The sequence below is a fragment of the Corvus brachyrhynchos genome, unplaced genomic scaffold (assembly GCF_000691975.1).
Source record: "Corvus brachyrhynchos isolate BGI_N302 unplaced genomic scaffold, ASM69197v1 scaffold94, whole genome shotgun sequence".
In the NCBI taxonomy this organism is placed as follows: domain Eukaryota; kingdom Metazoa; phylum Chordata; class Aves; order Passeriformes; family Corvidae; genus Corvus; species Corvus brachyrhynchos.
Window position 1 is genome coordinate 7,335,383 of NW_008238330.1, and position 19,272 is coordinate 7,354,654.

Here is a 19,272-nt window from a genome sequence, read left to right on the forward strand (position 1 = left end):
TGCAGGCACTTGGTGCCCTCTCCTGGGCACGACAGAAAGATCCTTGTTTAGCCAATTCAGAGCATGGCCATGGAAATGGGGTCTTCTACACCTTAAACTGATTCCTCAGATGAATCAAAGATGCAGGTCAATCAGAGAAAAAGTTCACACATTTCCCAGAGAAGTCCTCAGCTGTTCAACTCCATTAAAATTCCTGACACAGCAGCGTGTTACATCACAACATTGTTTATTATGTAACTTTTTACAATACAAACAAAAATACAGAAATGCAGTATATGAATACAGCTAAATGCAAAATGGTGATGTTTTTCTTGAGGCCATATTCCCATTTCTAGTAAAATAAAGAAAGACTGCACACAGGTAGAAACAGGTTGGTAGTTAACTCCACAATTTTGCCTAGAAATGACCTATAAATGCGTTTTCCTGCTACTTACCATAAAATGTAAAAAGGGAGTTAAAGGAAAGTTTTACTCACTGGTTCCTACCATATGAAAGAAGCTATATTCTATTTAGGAGGGCCAATATATGGAAAAATATCTAAATTAAATGTTATTACAAAAAATGAAGCAGTAATGAAATCCTTCTGGCTAAAGAAGTTACTAAATGAGAATAGCATATATTTAAAGAATCCAAAACATAAAAGGGTTGTTATAAAAAGCTTAGGTGCACTGTAAGCTTACAACTTTTGTTTTCCATGTGTCCTTTTAAACAATGGAAGTGTCAAAAATAGGGTCAACTGTGTTAGACTAAATTACATTACTGTATATGCTGCACTGAATGGAATTCTTGTATTATAATAATAGAGAAGCATTGTTTGCATCATATTATGGCAATTTATCCTCACTAAAAACCGTCTAGAGTCCTGCATTTTTAGATATCCTGTAAACCGTCAAACCACCAGAACATGATTGTACAACAGTAAAATGTTTTCTTTTGCATTAAAATGACACCTGTTTAAAAAAAAATGAAAGAAGGTACTTAGAGCTGTTATTTTTCCAAGTACACAACACCCTAGACAACTCAAGGCATCTCATTCTCCATCAAAATTAACAAAAATTTGTCATGCTGTTAAATCCATTATTATGGATACGACTGGTGCAAAATTGGTCAAACGGATCCAACAAACACTGATGTCCAGGCTGGCATATTGGCAACTAATACATAACTGGTGGTCAAAATGATGCACTTAAAATATCTTCCCTTTCTTCTTATTCTTTTCCAAGGTTCTAAAATGACATGAAAAAAAAAAGTTTGTTAAATAATGCATACATGTTCTGATTTTTTCTTTTAATTACTAATATACACCTTTTAAAATAGGCATTTTAATGAGGCCTTACTGGTTGCAACACAATGGATGAAACTTGCTATGTACACAGTACTTGTACTGTGTGAATCAAACAACGCAGTTATCACCAGATTTCCCCTCCCAAGGACTAGGGGAATTAAACATTTTAATTCTCAAAGCTTTAATTCTTCATCCCCCAGAAGTCTGATGCAATCTAGCAAGATAAACACTTATTTTTTACATAGATGTATTTATGTGTGGGTACCAAGTTTTTGCGGCTAAAATCTGCTTTAGAAGCAAATAATCTTCCCACTATTGCTGAAATATGGTCATTTGTAACTAAAAGCAGTTCAAGATTTTTCTTGGCTTTTAAGTGACACCTCCACAGTGGTCAACAACCATGGACGGACCATTATTATCTCAGAAATTGCCTTTTAGCAGAAAGCTACAGAACTTTTACCATGAACTGCAGGACAAGACTCCAATTTACCTGGAAGAATTCTGTTGTTCCAAAATACGTTGTTGAGCCTCCCAGTTCGCTTTCTCGTCCTCAAACTGACGACGCTTTTCCTCCAACTCTTTGTGTTGTGCTTCCAAATTCTTTTTCATTTGCTCATGGCGTCGCTGCAGCTGTAGAAGATTATGAACAGAGTCAGTAAGTGCAGAAAACACAGCAACTTTTGGAACTGTAATAACAATATCAGTAGCTAAACTTACTAATGCAGCAAAATTATGTATTATATTTTTCTTTAGAGAAAGTAGCTCAGACTGAAAACTCTAAGGTGATAGGTACTGCCAATAACAGAAACCAAAAGGTTATTAATCCCATAACTTCATTTTACAGTTAATAGAGAATGCCCCAAATGCTGCCCAAGTTACAAATAGGATTTGTAAGCAGCTATGTTTGGCAAATAAAAGGAAATTTTAAAATACTTAGGTATTTGATGCAAACATTAAGCAGCAAATTGCAGAGCATTTGAGTACCAGTAATGCATAAAAGAGCAGCATCTTCGACTTTCTGTGCAGGGTAAAAACCCCAAAACATTGATTTCATCCTATAGCATTAACTATATTGTAGATCTATCTGGAAAAAAAAAATTAAGTGGATTAATTTATTCACTAATTAAATGAATCAGTATTATTGAAGAAGTGAATAGGCTACACTCCAAAACAGAATAAGAAGTCTCTCCTGCAAGTTGATGGGACAGACTGACAATCAAATGTGTTGTATGTGAGGATGGAAATACTTCTCAGGAAAAGTTTTTCCTTTTATGTGGTGTAATGTTTTTCTGAACTGAGTTAAATCATAGAATGGTTTGGGTTGGAAGGGACCTTAAGGATCATCTAATTCCAACCCTCCCGCCAAGGGCAGGGACATATTTTAATACACCCAGTTGCTCAAAGTACCATCCAACCTGGCCTTGAACATGTCCAGGGATGGGGCATCCACAACTTCTCTGGACAACCTGTTCCAGTGCCTCACCACTTTCATAATACTTTCTCCTAATACCTGATCCAAACTTACTTTCTTTCAGTTTAGAGCCATTCCCCTTGTCCTGTCACTCCATACCCTTGTAAATAGTCTCTTTCCATCTTTCTTGTAGGGTCCCTTCAGTACTGGAAGGCCACAACTGGGTCACCACAAAGCCTCCTCTTTTCCAAGCAAAGCAATTCCAATTCTCTCAGCCTTCACTCATACAAGAGGTGCTCCATTCCTGTAATTGTGTTGGAGCAAGTCCAGAGGAGGCCACCAAGACACCGATGTCCTTTCTGTGCTGGGGACCCCAGAGCTGGATGCAGCACTCCAGGTGGGTTTTACCACAGTGGAAAAGACGGGCAGAATCACCTCCCTTGACCTGATGTCCACACTTCAGAGAAAGTGATATAAAACTTCCTCTTTCTTTTACACAAACCCTTGAAAACGCATTTCCTTTTACGCATTTTTACATGGCACTGTCTATTCCTACTTTTCTACATTTAGATAAATACAACAGGAGCTTACAAAGCCATGAATGGTGAAGAAAAAAGAAGAATCAATCGCATGAACATAAAGAGCTGGTAGCACAGGATACACTCAGTCAAAAAGTCATGAGATAGTACATGAAAGCCAGAAATATTTTTGTTTGTTTTTCACATCATAAGGAGAATGTTCAGGCCAGAAGTATAAAAGGGTTCAAAAAGATTCAAGACAGAAACTGAGGAAGGATAAATCCAGTGAGTACAAAACCATGATCCTGATAAAACATCTAGCTTTAAAATCCTCAAATTGCTGACTGGTGTAACTTACTATTTATATTCCCCCAAATCTATTCAGTGCTCAAAAAAAAAAAAAAAGAAAAAAAAGAAACAAACCTAGATTGATTGTTTTTCTCCTCTGATCCAGTATGCCTTGGCTCCCTGCAGTGCCTAAGCTGCCAAGCATTCCAACTACCCTTCCAAGTTTCCCCCTTTTTCCTCAAATATGGAGCCAAACTTTCTTTAGGAACTTTGACAGTTCTGAACTTCTCTATTAGGATTCTTGTGATAAACTGTTTTCCCAAAACTAAGAAAATTAGTTTTGCTTAAACTTCTAATTATAATAGTCCCTTTAAAAAAATCACTTTCAGAACCCCTTGAAGCCTGTATGAAACCAGTTTCACTGTGAGGGCTTCATCTGGAGATGACAGAAATCAGAGCTAAGTATCCATAAAGTTTGTTCAAATGATACCAGAACACTGACAAAAACATATCCCTGACTCTTCCTTCATCTAGTAATTCTCATTTAGTTGATTTCCTATAGGCATTGTGTCCAATTCCTGAAATACTTTTTCAATACACACAGCAAATTATCATTACTGCATTAGCTTATGTAAGCCATAAAAGTCTCAAGAACTTTTAAAATCACATGGAAGAGTAAGCACAAAATATTCCAAAGAAAAGGGAGAAAAAGAGGGTAAGGAAGTTAAGGAGTATTTTAACAGGCTATAACTGAAAATAAAAATAGAACGCATGTGAACATTAAAATTACATTTTAAGTTCAGACTTATTTCAGCAAATACAACATGCTGAGAAAGGAGAATGGTGTTGTCTTTACACATAAAAGCCAAGTATGGAATCAATTCTGTTGCAAAGTCTTGGCAAAAAGTTCCATCTCTACACTTGTTCGGCCTCAAGTTATATTGGTGTTTAAAACATTTTGATTACCTCAGCTTCAGAGTCCTTCAGTTTCTGAACTTTTTCTTTAACTTTCATCTCGAACACCTGTTCCATTTCCATTTCCATTTTTTTCATTTTGGCTACATGCTCCCTCCTTTCCTCCTCCATCTGTGCCAACGGGCTCCTGCCATAAATCCAGAAGAAGTAGTTAGCTAGTAAGAACTTTTTTCCCTGTCTGTTACATTAGGGCATCTGGAAAAAGCAAGATAAAAATGCTGAAGCAGTAAGATAAATACATCGCCGTAGGCACTGCTAGCTTAAATTCAATTTGCATTGTTACATTAACTGTTTAGATAAGCTTTACTCAAAAAGACATTTCATACAATGTCTTTTCCTCCCCCACAATTGATTTACATTACATTTGGGTTAACAGAAACTCTTGACTTTCTATCTGTAGAACCACCTGGTCATGGGAAGAGAGGAAATCAATGTTATAACAAGAATAAGAAAATTAGCATCTTCCAAGTGATCTTCAGGCATCTTTGCCTTCCCCATAATTCAAATATATACAAAAATTAATGGACGTAACAAGAAAATTAAGAGCGCTGCAGACTAAAGTCCTGTTTTCTCTCTAAATCTTCATTGTTCCAAGTGAGCCCAAGAGTCATTTAACATTACAACTGTGTTGAATGCTCTGGTCATAGTTTTGACGAGAGATCAGCATCAAAAAAAAGGTCTGGGCAACTGAACATCGGTACTTCAAAGTGTTAGTTGGAAGATTTTCCTTTAGAAATCTATTAATAAACATAATGTATAAAAATAATGTACATTATTTTTAATTTTTCCTATTGTATCTTTTCCTGGATTCTACTGGATTTTTAAAGCTGTATAAGCCTGCTATCCATGTTATGGTGATATGGGTTTTAAATGGCAAGTTTCACTGTAAGTATCTAATAAAGCAGGATGATTGTGATCTAGTGATGATTGCTACACAGAGTTTTGTTAAAACTCTGCTGTTCCACAAAGAGCAATCAAAACAAATCACTGGCCTCTTGTTTCAGTTTTGGCTTAAAATGGCAAAGTTTTAACGATTGTGTTGGCAAAAATTAAGACCTGATTATATTTGGAATCGTTACAATCAACAAGCAGAGGATATCTAATGTAATGTATGCAAAAGTCACTCAGACCAGCAAATTGTAAAACAGAGGTGGCAAGCCTCAGTCCTACTAAAATAAGATTTTTATTTTCATTTTCAAAAAAACCAAACAAAAGACAAAAACCCCAAAGAAACCCTGTTCTGATTCAAATCATGCAGAAAAAGCATTCTGAAACGAGAAAAATATTGGCTAACTTTCAGTGATAACTGAAGCATAATTAGCAGTATTGCTTTTAATTCAGAATTTGCCACGCATTCTGAAGGGAATGGAGGTTACATATCAAACCTAGTTAAGGTCTACTTTGACCATTACTGGCTCATTTTGTCCTTCCTGCTCACCCATTTTCACCATCTAACCATGCAGTGAAAGCAAGCAATGTCATATGAACTCAGGGCTGTATGATTTTTTTTTCTTAAATATCAGTATTTTTAAAGCTAATAATTGGAGGGGGACAAGGAGGAAGAAAATGGCATTTCCATTAAAAAAAAATTAATATGAATCTGAATTAATAGTTGCAACATTTGGATTTGTGAGTAAAATGCTGTATAATATACAGAACTGAAACTGATCTTCAGTTTAATTTTTATTTCAGCCCTTCAAAAGGCCAACTGCTAGCAACCTTTTTCAAGGAAAAAATTAATGGTTAAGCACAGGTGAGGTATGATAATGCACAAAAATACTAAGAAAGTGAAGGAAGAGGTGAGAGGTGAGTAGCAGTACTTGTGGAAGCTAAGCAGCTGTCAAAACAAGACTATTTTCTTTTAGAAATGTAAAGTTCTCAAATGCAACTGCTCTTCAAAAATTCGTCTACAAAGTAGAGTAAATACTGACAAATCATTGCTGCAGTTTTAACTTGAAAAGGGAGCAGAACAGTCCTTTGATTGACAACTTAGTAATCCAATGGGGATGTCATGCAAGCTGTGTTTGAGAAAGCAGTAAAAGTCTGGACAGAAAATTTGATTAACTGACAAGAGAGCATTTACAGCTGAGAGCTTTACAAGATAGGACACAACTGGCTTTGTTAGGTCTTAAGTATGTGACACGGGTAAAAGCACATCACCCTGTATTTGAGGACAAAATTATACAAGAGACTTAAACAAAAAAAACCAAAAAAACACAAAAAACCCCCCAAGTTTTTTCACTGAAGGGGAAAAAACCCCACAAACCACTAAATAAAGATGTAAAACCTTTAACTGATTTCAGAGGACATGTGCTCTAGTAACAGTCCTCTAAGTTATTCTGCAAAAATTAAAAATTATTCTAGATATGTGCAAAGTGGAATCTCTGCAAGCAGGTCATAAGATAAAATCATAGTCAGAAATTACTGAAGTTACTAAATTCCCAATTCAATGAAGAATTGTAAATTTACAGGTAAGGATGAAAATTCCACTAATTCTTTATAAGTATCTATATAAAGATGACTGAGCTATGGATAGGAACTGGGGGAATTCCATAATTTATGCACTTCTATTGATTTTTGAAATTTGACCAAATTTGACTTGAATCTTAGCTAAAAGGCTTCTAAAGAGGATGGGTTTTTACAGAGGTATTTGTCACTGTAAGCATTTATAAATTCCTAAAATTTATGGCAGCACAGCTTTAGGGAAAAAAAAATAAACAAACCAACTGCTAGGGGAAAAAACAATGCCAAGAGCAGGATACGAGGAAACTGTTTTAAATTTGAAACATCAAACAGTGAAATCCTTTTTGTGTTTATAGAATTTTTGTCTTAAGTTTTTTGGAAAAATTTAAATGACCACTTACATGCCTTCAACTGTGTCAAATCTAAAAAACAAAAAATACAGAGGCTTAGCTTAGCATACTTAAATAAAACCACAAAACCAAAAAGCAATAATTAAAAAAGTAAATTCAATATTAATAGATTCCTAAAGCTAATTATGTGCTTCCCCTAAAAGCAAATTTTTCATACTAAAAGGAAAAACTGTTAGTTAAAGCTTGTTATATTTATTTCAAATTCAGCTAGTTAATCACTACACCAAGTCAATGCTAACACAGGTTTGATGTGCAGATGCTTTCAGGAATAGTTTTCCTACAACATCTATGCTTTTAAAGAGATTTTAAATATTTTAGTGACATGAACCACCACTTGCTCTAAACAAGTTCTCGGAAACCAATGCCACCTGGAGGCTTATCTCCTCGTTTAGAATTTGTCAGCTAGCAGAGGACAGTGTATTGAACGCCCGGGAATGTTCTGGCGCTGCAGGAAGAGCACTTGGCTCCCACGGCCAGCAGAGGTCTCAGCGGCGGCTCGGCTGCAGTGCCACCTCCTCCGGGCACCGGGATGCTTCACCCAGGGTGCCTCGGCTCAGCGCAAAACGGGCTGAAAACAAGCTCTGATCTCACCATCCTGTCAGATGGGCTTCATGACATTAGAGCTGTTTCAGAGAACTCACCAAGAATACAGGCAAAAGGAGCTGGAAGTGGTCCGGGTTTAGCAGTCAGAAGGACCTGAGCACTGTGTATTTTGTTACCCTGGATCGATGATGGATAAGGCCCATCTTTACAATGTACAATATGACATATAAAAGATGTCATTTCAATAAAAAAAATACGATTTTCACTGACGATAGCAGCTTCATACAGCAAACCAAAAATATTTCCCAAATTACAACTTCTAAATTTCAGAGCAAATGCCAATTTTCTCACGTCACATAATACAGATGTAAAATTACAATTACCACATAATTTAAAGAGACAAGTTATCTACATATGTGAAGACTACCCTTGACATCTTATTTTTTTAATGGTTAGGATGATATTGAAAATATGAAAAATCAGACTAAACCTAAAATACAAAAAAGGTCCAAAACCATGGAAAATACATGCTTTGGATCGCTCTTAGGTTAACAAGTTACCTACAGAACAGTCAAGTTTCACCAAATCAAAGGAGGCAAATCAGAGATAAAATTATTAACTGGATAGAAAAAACCTATTTCAATTCATCTGCACAGTATTATTAAAACTTTTAACACATACTTCTGTTTGTTTTCACATTTGCATTTTTGTCTAAAGAAATATGTTAACAGCTGCATGAAAAACTGAGATCTGCTACGATCATAAAAATACAGCTGGTTTAAAGGTACAAAAGGTCAATCCAGCCTCCAACAGCTGCCAGCAGGAGATACTTTTGGAAAAGTACAAGCACCACTGCATGTATGTATATCTCCTGGTATGTCTGCCCTCCCAGTCTCCAAAAAACCAGCAGCTTAGAGTTTCCAGAGCCAGGGGGTATATCTGTGTTTAACCATATGCTTGTAATACCAGCAGGCAGCATCAGAGCACGTCTCCATCCTCACACAGAGACACAGGATCTGTCTCCCATGAAAGAATCGACACTGCTCCATTTTGAGACACAGATACTTCTTCCAAAAGGCAAGCAGGCAAGCATAAAATTCCTAAGGGGAGGCACAGATAAACTGTTAATATCTGTTCATCCCCCTCAATTTCCAGGAGGCACATGGTTATCAGGAAAATTCCTTTTATGCTGCTTCAACTATACTAGATTAAAAAACCAAAAGCTGCAAAAACACACTGAAGCCTAAAAAGCATGTTAAAGCTTAAAAAGAATTGCTGCAACTCAACATACAGTTAAGGTAAAAACAGAAAAATAGCATCAGCAGCTTCAAAGCCAGCACATGCATTCAAGAATTTCATGTATTTACTTATTAAGCCACCCTGTGTTCTGGGGAACAAACTCTTACAAAATGTTCAAAATACTCTTTGTAAGTTTGCAATAGACTTTGCCATCTTTAAGATGGCTGAATCAAACTGCAATAATTTACTGATTCTCTTGAACAAAAAAAAAAAAACCCTGACAGCAAAGAGCATCAATTGTATTTATTCATCTCTGAGCTACAGTACTGCAGTGTTCCAAGTAACAGATTTCTAATGAAGAAAATAGTTCCAGAAGGCACATTCACCTGGAAATATTCAGGTGGGACAGCACAGTGATCTGAAGTGACAGGAGATGCAAAATAAGCATGCTTCAGAAAGCAAAATAATTCCAGATCCTCTTAGTGTAGGTTCTGGCTCCAATAAAAAGGATCAGCAATGCTATCAGAAAGTGAGTGGGGTGGAAGGGTGAACGAAGGTCACAAAGAGTTTTAAAACCTACTCATAGATGCATTTTTGTATAAAATAACATCTTATTGTGTCTGCAACATGGGAATAAAAAAATTATTTTAAAAAAAAGTCACTGTTCTTTCTAAGAATGCAGAATAACCAGTCCTTACTTGGATGAGGTAACAGACTGAGTTTGTAGGTGCAGACTAACACAAAACAAAAAACGGTGAAAGTGTTATCACTGAAATTCAGATTTTTCAAAGTCTAAGGAAAACAAACTAAGATTTTGAAAGGTATATAAGAAACCCCAGTATTTAACAACACACAGAAAAATGTAAACAACTTCCTTTGATAATCCCAAATAACAAGGGGGAAAAAAGTTAATAATAGTACAGTAAAAAGCATAGTAATAGCAAGTTAGAAGTCCTGGAGGAAATGCAGAATCTTCTCTTCTGCACTTCTATTACTACATTTTCACCTGACATACTTGCTATGTGTACTCAGAAGCCTTGAGATATGAGTCAGGGATAACATGATGGCAAGAAACATAACAGTGAGAAGAAGTAACCACAGTGTTATGGACACACATATTTGAAAACCAGTATTTTTAAGACTTGACCTCATTAGAAACTCTACTTAAATTCAAGTACACTTCTGAAGAGTTGCTATAACTGACATAAACTATTACATTTTTTGTCAGTGCTGAGCAGTGAAGTCTCACGTAAGCTCACACTAGATGAAACTAAGTCATGTCCACTTAAATCATTCCCTCACAGCCACTTTCAAAGCATTAACAGAGTGTACAATAGACATTTCTTTAGTGAAAAATGGCTCTGTAGCTGTCATATGGATGAAAATAGCAGGTATTTCCAACTAATTTCAGGGATCTTTTTCAGGAAGAAGAGTTGTAACTTTGCATACCAAGCTGAAAAGAACAGTACCCTATATTTCCACAGAGAAATTTGTACTTAAATATAGTACAACAAATAAGAGCATCACTAATTATTAATTATTTAATCACTAATTGCTATTGCTACAGTTACTACATGCAGAGCAAAACATTTAAAAGCGTAGCTATTCTCAAATAGCACTATGCAATTCAGAATACAGTTGAGCCAACTTTTAAACCTTTCAATAACTTCATCAGGTTGGCAAATAACTTCTTGTGAGAGGTTAATAAAAATTACATATCAGGGTTTGAAAACAGCAGCTAAAAAAGTGCCCCAAACACTGCGTTGCAACTCACTTCTCACAAAAGATAGTGATGTCACAATAATTTCCCTGCCATGGTAAGCAGCCACATGAGTAGCCAGAGCAGCATTTCAAAGATGACAGTAGCAGGTCTGCATTTTCAGAGTTTATAAACAAATATGAATCCATTCTTCTCAAAAATATCCTTGACACTGAGTACTGATCATTCACGCAGAAGAACCAATAATTCCAAAAGTAACATGTAAACCAAAATAGAAACACTAATGCACAAAAACTTAGCAGTACCAGAGAAATAAAACTCCACGTAAATGTGAATTAATTAACATGTTCAGTGAAACTAGTGTAAACAAGGGTTCTCTTCAAAACTGAACCTATTAATTAACATGTTCAGTGAAACTAGTGTAAACCTCAGTGAAGGAGGAAAAAACCCCAAATTACAAGTAAACAAGAGGCATATAGTTTCAGACACAGCAAAGAGACAACTGACTGAAGGCTATAGACATACAAACCCACCACCACCTCTCCCCAAAAAACCCAAAACTGAAAATACCACCACACATTCACAAAACCAATCCAACAAGAAGAGGAGAGTAACAAGATTAAAGTGCAATACAGACTTAACAGGAACTTACTTTGTTAGCTGCCCCTTATTTTTGTTGTTGTCAACACCGTTGTATGTAACAGCTGCCAGTTTTCTGCTTCTGTAGTTCTCATAATGTACATTGTTAGTGACATCCTTCAAGTCCTGCATATGAGTTCTGTCAATAAGTGTAATTTATCAGCTTAGTGCACAAATACAAAACACTATCCGAAAAATCAGTCCATGTTCATTTTGCAGATTGACTTGAATTGAATTATATCTCTCCATTAACATCCCATTCCCCATGATGTTGTTACTCTACTATTTGAATCACAGCTGTCAAGACAGCAAAGGCACAGAAATTCCACATTATTTTGCACTGAACTATCTAAAGCTTGCAATATTCCAAACACTAACTTACAGGGCCAGTCTTTGGAAAGTTTGAGTTCTGTGGATAAACTTGCAGGTATTTGATAGGCAGATAAGAAAACTGTGTATTACTATTGCAGTAGGTGAGAAAAAGCATGTCAGGCAAGAAACAACAAGCCAAAACTTCCTAGTTGCTATCTTTTAATTCTACAAAAGCTAAAAATGTTAAGCTCAAGACTAAGCTAAAAGCATTAGTTTCTTTTCACAATTTTCCATTGTCAGCCTGGAGAAAAGCAAAGCTCAGTATCAAACCAACAGTTGTTACAGCAGATGTCTAGTGGACTGCTGGGAGCACAGGACTCAGGACCTAACACAACAAAGCACAGGTAGTCTTGCTTTAGGTAAATTTTCAGTGCTAAATCTTTTAGAAAATGCCTACAACTAAGTACAAATCAGCACTAACACGTAACTCAGGTTCCTATGGACTATCACAATATTCCAGAAGAAGTAATCACAAAAAATTCACTATCAACACCACTGCTTGCTAAATATGTGGTTAAACAAGATACCACAAAATGTAAGATAACTGTTTGCAATTAAAAAAATGGGAATTCATATGAACTCACTATCTCAAATTCTTTTTTCTCCAATATATGATTTCCCAATCTCTCAGGCATACCAGAGAACTTAATGTTACCTGTCAGTTACTTACCTTATCAACATGTTCCTCAGAATTGTGAAGTCACAGTGTTCACCATTTTCAACTGCAAGAAGACATAAGCTTTTGTTGAGATGTCAACCAAAATCTGTGCCTTACACAGAGGTAAGATGTCATCCATCTACATTCATCCCACCAACACATTACTTCTACAGCCTTTCCTTACTCAAACATGTGTTAGCAGAAGGAAAGCAATAATAATATAACTATATTAATGTGTCTAACTAGCAGAATTCCTATGCTCCGCTAAGCCATACTGGCAAACTGTACTCTGAGTCAGTGCAGCAGAATAAGCTACCACAACAGAAACACAGTTTTGCCAGTTTAACTGTTTGATCACTTGGATGCCTACTAGTACAGCTGTGCAAGGATCAGACACTAACTGAAGACCTCAGTCTAGATCCAGCTATACCCAAAAACCTTTAAAAGACAGACTCAACCTGTTTCTCCCTGTGCAATAAGTTGCAGAAGTCTTTATTTTAATTTTAATATAGCTTTAGCTCTTTATTAATGAAGCAAAGGAAGGTTGTGTGTATTGTGAATTTGATGCACCTACCTACAGATCAAGAGAGAACTGGCAGCTGTCATTAGATGCCACCTATTCCACTGAGCCTATCATCCCACTAATGTAGAAGAGGCTGATGCTGTGAGTGGCATTTCCCTGAGAGATCATGAAATGACACTGGATAAAAATGCACATTCCAGAACTCCCTGATGTGCAGACAGAGAAGGCAACACACAAAGCTCTTAGCGCACACAAAATAAAGGCACAGGGCAGGTTCCAATGTGCCTCTGAAGTTAAGACAGACATTTTCATGGGGAGGCGAGAAAAAAACAGGATGAAGGAATTAAAATCGCCCAAGTAAATTCAGTGAGTCCTACAGAAAAATGCAGAACATTGCCACTTTGTGTGTTCATTATTGCATTATTTTAATCCATGGTTTTACAGAGAGTGGTAAATTCCGCTCAGATGGTACATGAAGTCATACTCTCAAAAAAGCAGCATCTTGGTCCTTAGCTGACAGACTGCAAGCCACTCCAAGAGGTTCCTTTCAGTTAGGCTAGCTCTTCCCTTCCAAAAGTCATACAGTCGCGAACATGAAACCTTTCAGAAATTTGTTTTGAAATAAAGAAAAGCAGCACTATTTTGCACATCTCCAAATGCCAACACAAGAGCCTGAAATAAAGCTTGATCCTCTGTGATGCAGCTGGTTTTTACTTTCTGCCAAACCTCATTTCCTGCCAGACATGTACTTCAAAGTGTTACAGCATTCCTTTTTAAAGTACTGGTCCATACACTACTTGTTGGCTGGGGTTTTTTTCTGTTTTATATTGCATCCAATTTATAGTCCATTGCCCTTGGAAGGCAGAAATAGCGAGGAAAAAAATATTCTCTTTATTCAATACATGCACACCAAAGGAAAAAACTCAATGATCATGGAAAAACAGTCTAAGAGTGATTGTTTTACTACAGAGCATGGTGCAAGTCATGCCATGTGGCATTTGAAATATATGAATGGCATTAAAGCACAAGAAATGGTTGCCAGAACATGCAATAATCTTCAAGTCTCTATAACAGTAGAAAGTAAGTTTTAAACAAATTTAAAAAAAAAAAAACAGAAAAAGAAAGAAAAAAGTATTCTATTCATTACCAGGTACCTTTCTGTTGCTACACCCCAGCACTTAAGACTCAGATGTTTTAGGGAAAACTGAATTTGAATTTACGACAATAGAACTGATCAAATTAATATTTATAATGTGAATACTGTAGAAAGAATAATTTCATACACAAGTTTTAGATGAAGATAATTAAGGTAAGAAAGCTAGAAAACAACTGTAATTTAAGCCACATCATCACCTGCAGTAAATTACTACAGGTTTTACAATTCCTCACTGAGGCTTCAACAGAAATCTGCTTGCAAAGTTACGCGTTGCCAAAACCTTTACCTTGTTCCAATAGTGTCAGAATAACAAAATGATAAATTAAATTCATTTCCAGATCAAAGACCATTCAAATTAAGCATTTCAAACATTTAAAATACAGGCTCATGTCTAGTAAGTTTTAAATGGATTAAAAAAAATCACAAGAAAGCCTTACCTTCTGCAACACCCCATGGGTACTGCCTTCCTCTAACTCTCTTGCCATTGACTTCAATGATCGTATTACTACCTACCACAGCAAGAGGTAAACGGTCCTACAAGATAAAGTACGACTTTAAAAATCAAAATCTACTGCCAAAAGATACTGAAAGCATGCCCATGTATCAACTTGACATAAGCCAGGTCAGTGCTGTAACTCTGCAATGCAGCTACCCCAGAAGTGCAAGAATAGTGATGTTTATTGACCTCTGCCCAGTTGAATGACTTATATATACACACACTCCCCTTCTGAATTCCTTATGCTGCTGGATTCTGTAAATCTAGTTAAGAAACAGACATCACTGTTAGTAAGCTAAGCAAGAGGCAAACCATTTCCTATTTACTCAACTGCACCATTATTTACCAATTCATATTCCCACTGGCTACTAGGGCTGCTACTTTGACTAGATCTTGTACCCAGTTTACAAAGGTTTGGCAAATAACTAAATCAAGTTCTTGTTCTCAGCTAAACCAAGAATGCCTCCAGTCTAACAAGCAACAAAGGAGCCAAGAGCAGCTTCAAGGGGCAGAAAGGGACACGGTACAAAGCTAAGTACTCTGCACTTCTGCCTTTGCTTTTATTCTGCTCTTCTCTAGGCTTAGTCCCAGAACATCTTCCATTTTTGTGCTATTTGTGTTTATCTATCCTACGAGATTTCCCCAGTAACAAAAAAATTTAAAAGATCTTACAAGCTGTTATAGCTACTGAACAAACAGAAGCAAGGCTCAAGAAACATATACAACATGGACTCCAACATGAAAGAACAAACTGAAAACATGAGTAAACTAAGAAAAGCCTTTCAACATCCTGACAGTCCTTTTGATTTTCTTTAGCCATTCATCTCCATTAAGGTTTCAGTGTATCAATCAGCCAGAGTGCTATTAGCTGTAATGCACACACTTCATGCCACTGCACACCTCCGTCTGAACGACAACCCTTGCCTCCTTCAAAGCTCAGAACTGAAAAAAAATGTGGTAGGCGGATAGAAGTCAAATTAGGATGAATTTTAAAAAGTCATCTTTAAGAGCTCATTAATGAACATGTCATCTAGTGCTCTCATTCTGAATTTTAGCCATTGAAGGACTTAGACAGATGACTTGATAATGTCATTCATTGCTTCTGATAAGGAACAATGACCCCCTTAGGACAGCTTTACATCTGATTTCTATCTTCTAAACATTTTGGTGGGCTCTTCATTAACAAGAGAATCCTTTTCAAACTCAACCCCCCCTTGCCCCTCCATAAGCACTTCTTCAAAAGAAAATTGGTTTACCTTTATCTTTTTAACAATCTTATTTTCTTCTTCATCATCTGTTTCTGGAAATTCATATATTTTAATTTTGTGCTCTTGGATTTCTTTCATTATCTAGAAACAAAATTATTATTTGTTTGAGGATTTTTTTGCTGCAGTCTGCTTCTCCTCCTTCTGTCAGATATGTAAAATCCTTTAGATTTAGGTGACTTAAATTACAACATAGAACTTACACATGTTTAACACCCAAGGGGTTCACAGTATGACCATCTTGACTTAGCCAGGAGAAGACATAATCAGAGCTAGAGTCTCCCAGCTACCAGAATATTATCCACCAGTACAAGACAGCAAAAATTAATACTGGTTTTCTACAACAGGACAAGTAAGAGGTTTACCCTAATGGGAATTCTACCTGCATACAATTAGGTGCAAAACCTAATACAACACAAATTGTCAGACTAGTCTCACAATTGAGACCCTTAAAAAACCCAAATATTTGAATGGATAATCGCAGGCACACTTTATCCCTTTGAGGTCCCACAATGGCTACTGCTGTCACTCCTATTCTTTTCTGTTTCTAGCACACCTGACCATCAGGTGCTTGAAGCAGGATCACCTGCCTATTTTAATAGAGCTTGTGACTGATAGACTAACTAGCAGTTAGTAGTGTTGAAAAATACTTGCAAGCACTAATGGAAATTTAAGAATAACTGAGAGCATCATCAAAAAAGTGACTACTGTTTTGATGCTCTATTTGTCTGAAGGGTATTTTTGAAAACAAGCTGATTAGTTTTGCAGAATTTTAGAATGGAAAAATATTAGACCATTTAGCTGACAGCTGCACTGCAGAGCCCTGGGGAATATTTCTGGCTCATGGGCTTGCAGTCTTAAGAGAACTTAAGTTTCTAAATCATGCAAGGACTTATTTTCAAAGTTTGGTTTGGGAAAGTCTCCCCTATTTAACATCCACTCATTGATAAAGCTGCTTATATGTTTAGAAATATTCAGCGTTCTACTATTTTTTACTTCCATTTTGTAATCTAATTTTTAATCTAACATAATTAAATCAAGAGTTTTACACACAACATCTCTAAATGCCACCTTCTTTTCAGAACTCTGTGTTCTTCTAAACTAGGACTTGACAGAGTTCAGTAAAACAAACTTTATGTCTTGTCTTGTTCTGGGTCCTCCTTGTCCTCTTCATACAATACTACAAAGCTTAACTATTCTACTCTGATTAAGTAGCTGAAAATAAAACATAAACCACTTGTAGACACTCACAGCAAATATATTCTACAAGTACAAAGACATTGTATCAGTTGTATCAATGTTATAATTATCTCACCATCTTTAAAATGCATCACCACACCCAAGAGTGAACAGGTTTACTGATTCTCATCTAGTACCTGACGTATCTTTAATAAATGCACTGCATCAATGTGGAAGTGAACACCACAGTGCAATCAGTAGTACTGTGATACTGCTGAATACCTTCTTTTTTTTTTAACACACTTCTGTTAGGCACCTAAATCTTGAAAGCTTTTTTCCTCCCTTACTGATTTTTATCTCAGCAGTGAATTATCTCACTTGCCAAGAAACACACTATACTTGAAACCTCTTCCCCTGAGGACAGAAACAAGATTATTTCACCAAGAATTATAATTAAATCTAGAGATATAAATTACTTAGCTTTGCTGTCTCGAGTTATTGCTTCAGGGTTTAAACTTTGCATGCAAGTTAAATCTCACCATTTCCATAGATATCAACTTACTAAATTATCCTGTGTTGTCAATATTAATTTTTCAACTCACCTGTTTTTTAAATTGTTGGCATTCCTCAGGTGTAAGTGTGTCTGCTTTGGCAATAAGTGGAATGATATTCACTTTTTCATGCAGGCGCTTCATAAACTCTATATCCAAAGGCTTAAGTCTGAAATACAGCATTAGAGCTTTGCAATTTATATTAATTAAACAAGATTGTACAAATGATGAGATTTGTCCTGACAACTACTCTTAAGACACTGATTTATGAGTGACAGATGACTGAAAATGAAAAGGCTACCTGCAATTATTACAGGAAATCCCCTAGATTGTATAATATTAATATTACTAGCAGTCATGAGACTTCTCCTAGCTGAAATTACACTCATTTAAGCAAGTGATAAGAACTCTCTTATGAAGGTAGTAAAGTTTGTGTTATTAGCTGGAAGATAATCCCACTTAAAGCCTGACTGATAAGAGATCACAGTTCTGAATTATGCTCTGTTCAGACACAGCTGCAGGTTCTGAAAGCCATGTCTTAGTATGCTTCTTCTTGAGAGTGGGCTAGGAAGCTTTTTTTTTAAGACCTTAAGATCACTGAAGACAGTAACCTCTGTGACCTATGTACAAATGAATTAGAAATATCTCATCTCTAAACTGCTATATAAAACAAAAAACAGTTATGAAAGTGGATGACAGTGACAAAAACCAAACCACCATACAGGTATTGGATGGCTCGGTGGTAGTATATTCACCATCTATATGGATCAAAGTGGTCAGTATTTCCTGTTTTCTGAGGTAAAACTAGAGAAGTTTCAATACATTACTACTTCAGAATTATAGCAAGCTTAGTCAGGCTTAAAGGATTCACTTAAAAGATTTAACAAGATTATTCTTCATATAAAAGAAATTAGTATTAGGAACATTAAAACCAGATTCATTTGGTAACGAGATTTCTGAAAACCATACATAAAAGAATGAAGAAGATATTTTAACATTTAGTAACTTAATTTTAACATTTTCTACCTGTCACTGAATTTCACCAGTTCTCAACATGTTTCCATTAAATATCTAACATTAAAGCACATCTATATTATTAGCACTTTTTTGGTTATCCAATCACCTTAATATGCTTTCCCTCTACTTGCTTCATAAAGCTATCTAGGGCAGCAACACTGGGTTTGGGCAGCTGCCAAAGCAGAGTTGATCAAAACAACAGTGAACACGTAAGGACCTGGGAGTTTACAGTGGAGACTGAAGCAGGAAAGCTTTACGTAAAGATCCCAGAATTGCAGAAAGATGGTGAATTCCATCAATGCCCCATTCACTTACCTGGAAGGCTCCTCCTGCCCCTCCACCCTCTCCCCCTGCTCCCACAGAAACCAATTCAATCAGTTCAGGTGTTTATGGGAATACTAGCTAAAAACAGTGGGCTGCATTAAATGGAAGGACTTAAACTGTTGATTTTTAATTTCTATATTTCTAAAGAAGGCTTCTGCAAATGTAAAAGGACAAGTAGAAGTAAGTTCACCTATAAATGCTTTTAATTCAATGTAAATATAATCATGCATTAAGAGTGAA

At 36.2% G+C, this 19,272-nt stretch overlaps 1 protein-coding gene across 2 annotated transcripts in view; it reads right to left on the reverse strand.

The window, feature by feature from the left end:
• Nucleotides 1-207: 207 nt before the first annotated feature.
• Nucleotides 208-19,272, reverse strand: part of SEPT7 (septin 7) — a 63,669-nt gene continuing 44,604 nt past the window's right edge. Inside the window, exons 6-14 of one of the 2 annotated variants that reach the window (XM_017734452.1) lie at nt 17,743-17,860; nt 15,953-16,045; nt 14,638-14,734; nt 12,534-12,585; nt 11,505-11,630; nt 7,342-7,362; nt 4,469-4,604; nt 1,776-1,915; nt 208-1,226 (exon numbers count right to left, since the gene is read on the reverse strand). In XM_017734452.1, coding sequence (XP_017589941.1) covers nt 1,187-1,226; nt 1,776-1,915; nt 4,469-4,604; nt 7,342-7,362; nt 11,505-11,630; nt 12,534-12,585; nt 14,638-14,734; nt 15,953-16,045; nt 17,743-17,860 — 823 coding nt within the window. In that variant the 3' untranslated portion in view covers nt 208-1,186. The remainder of the gene's footprint in view (nt 1,227-1,775; nt 1,916-4,468; nt 4,605-7,341; nt 7,363-11,504; nt 11,631-12,533; nt 12,586-14,637; nt 14,735-15,952; nt 16,046-17,742; nt 17,861-19,272) is intronic. The other variant, XM_008633863.2, reaches the window with a different exon arrangement.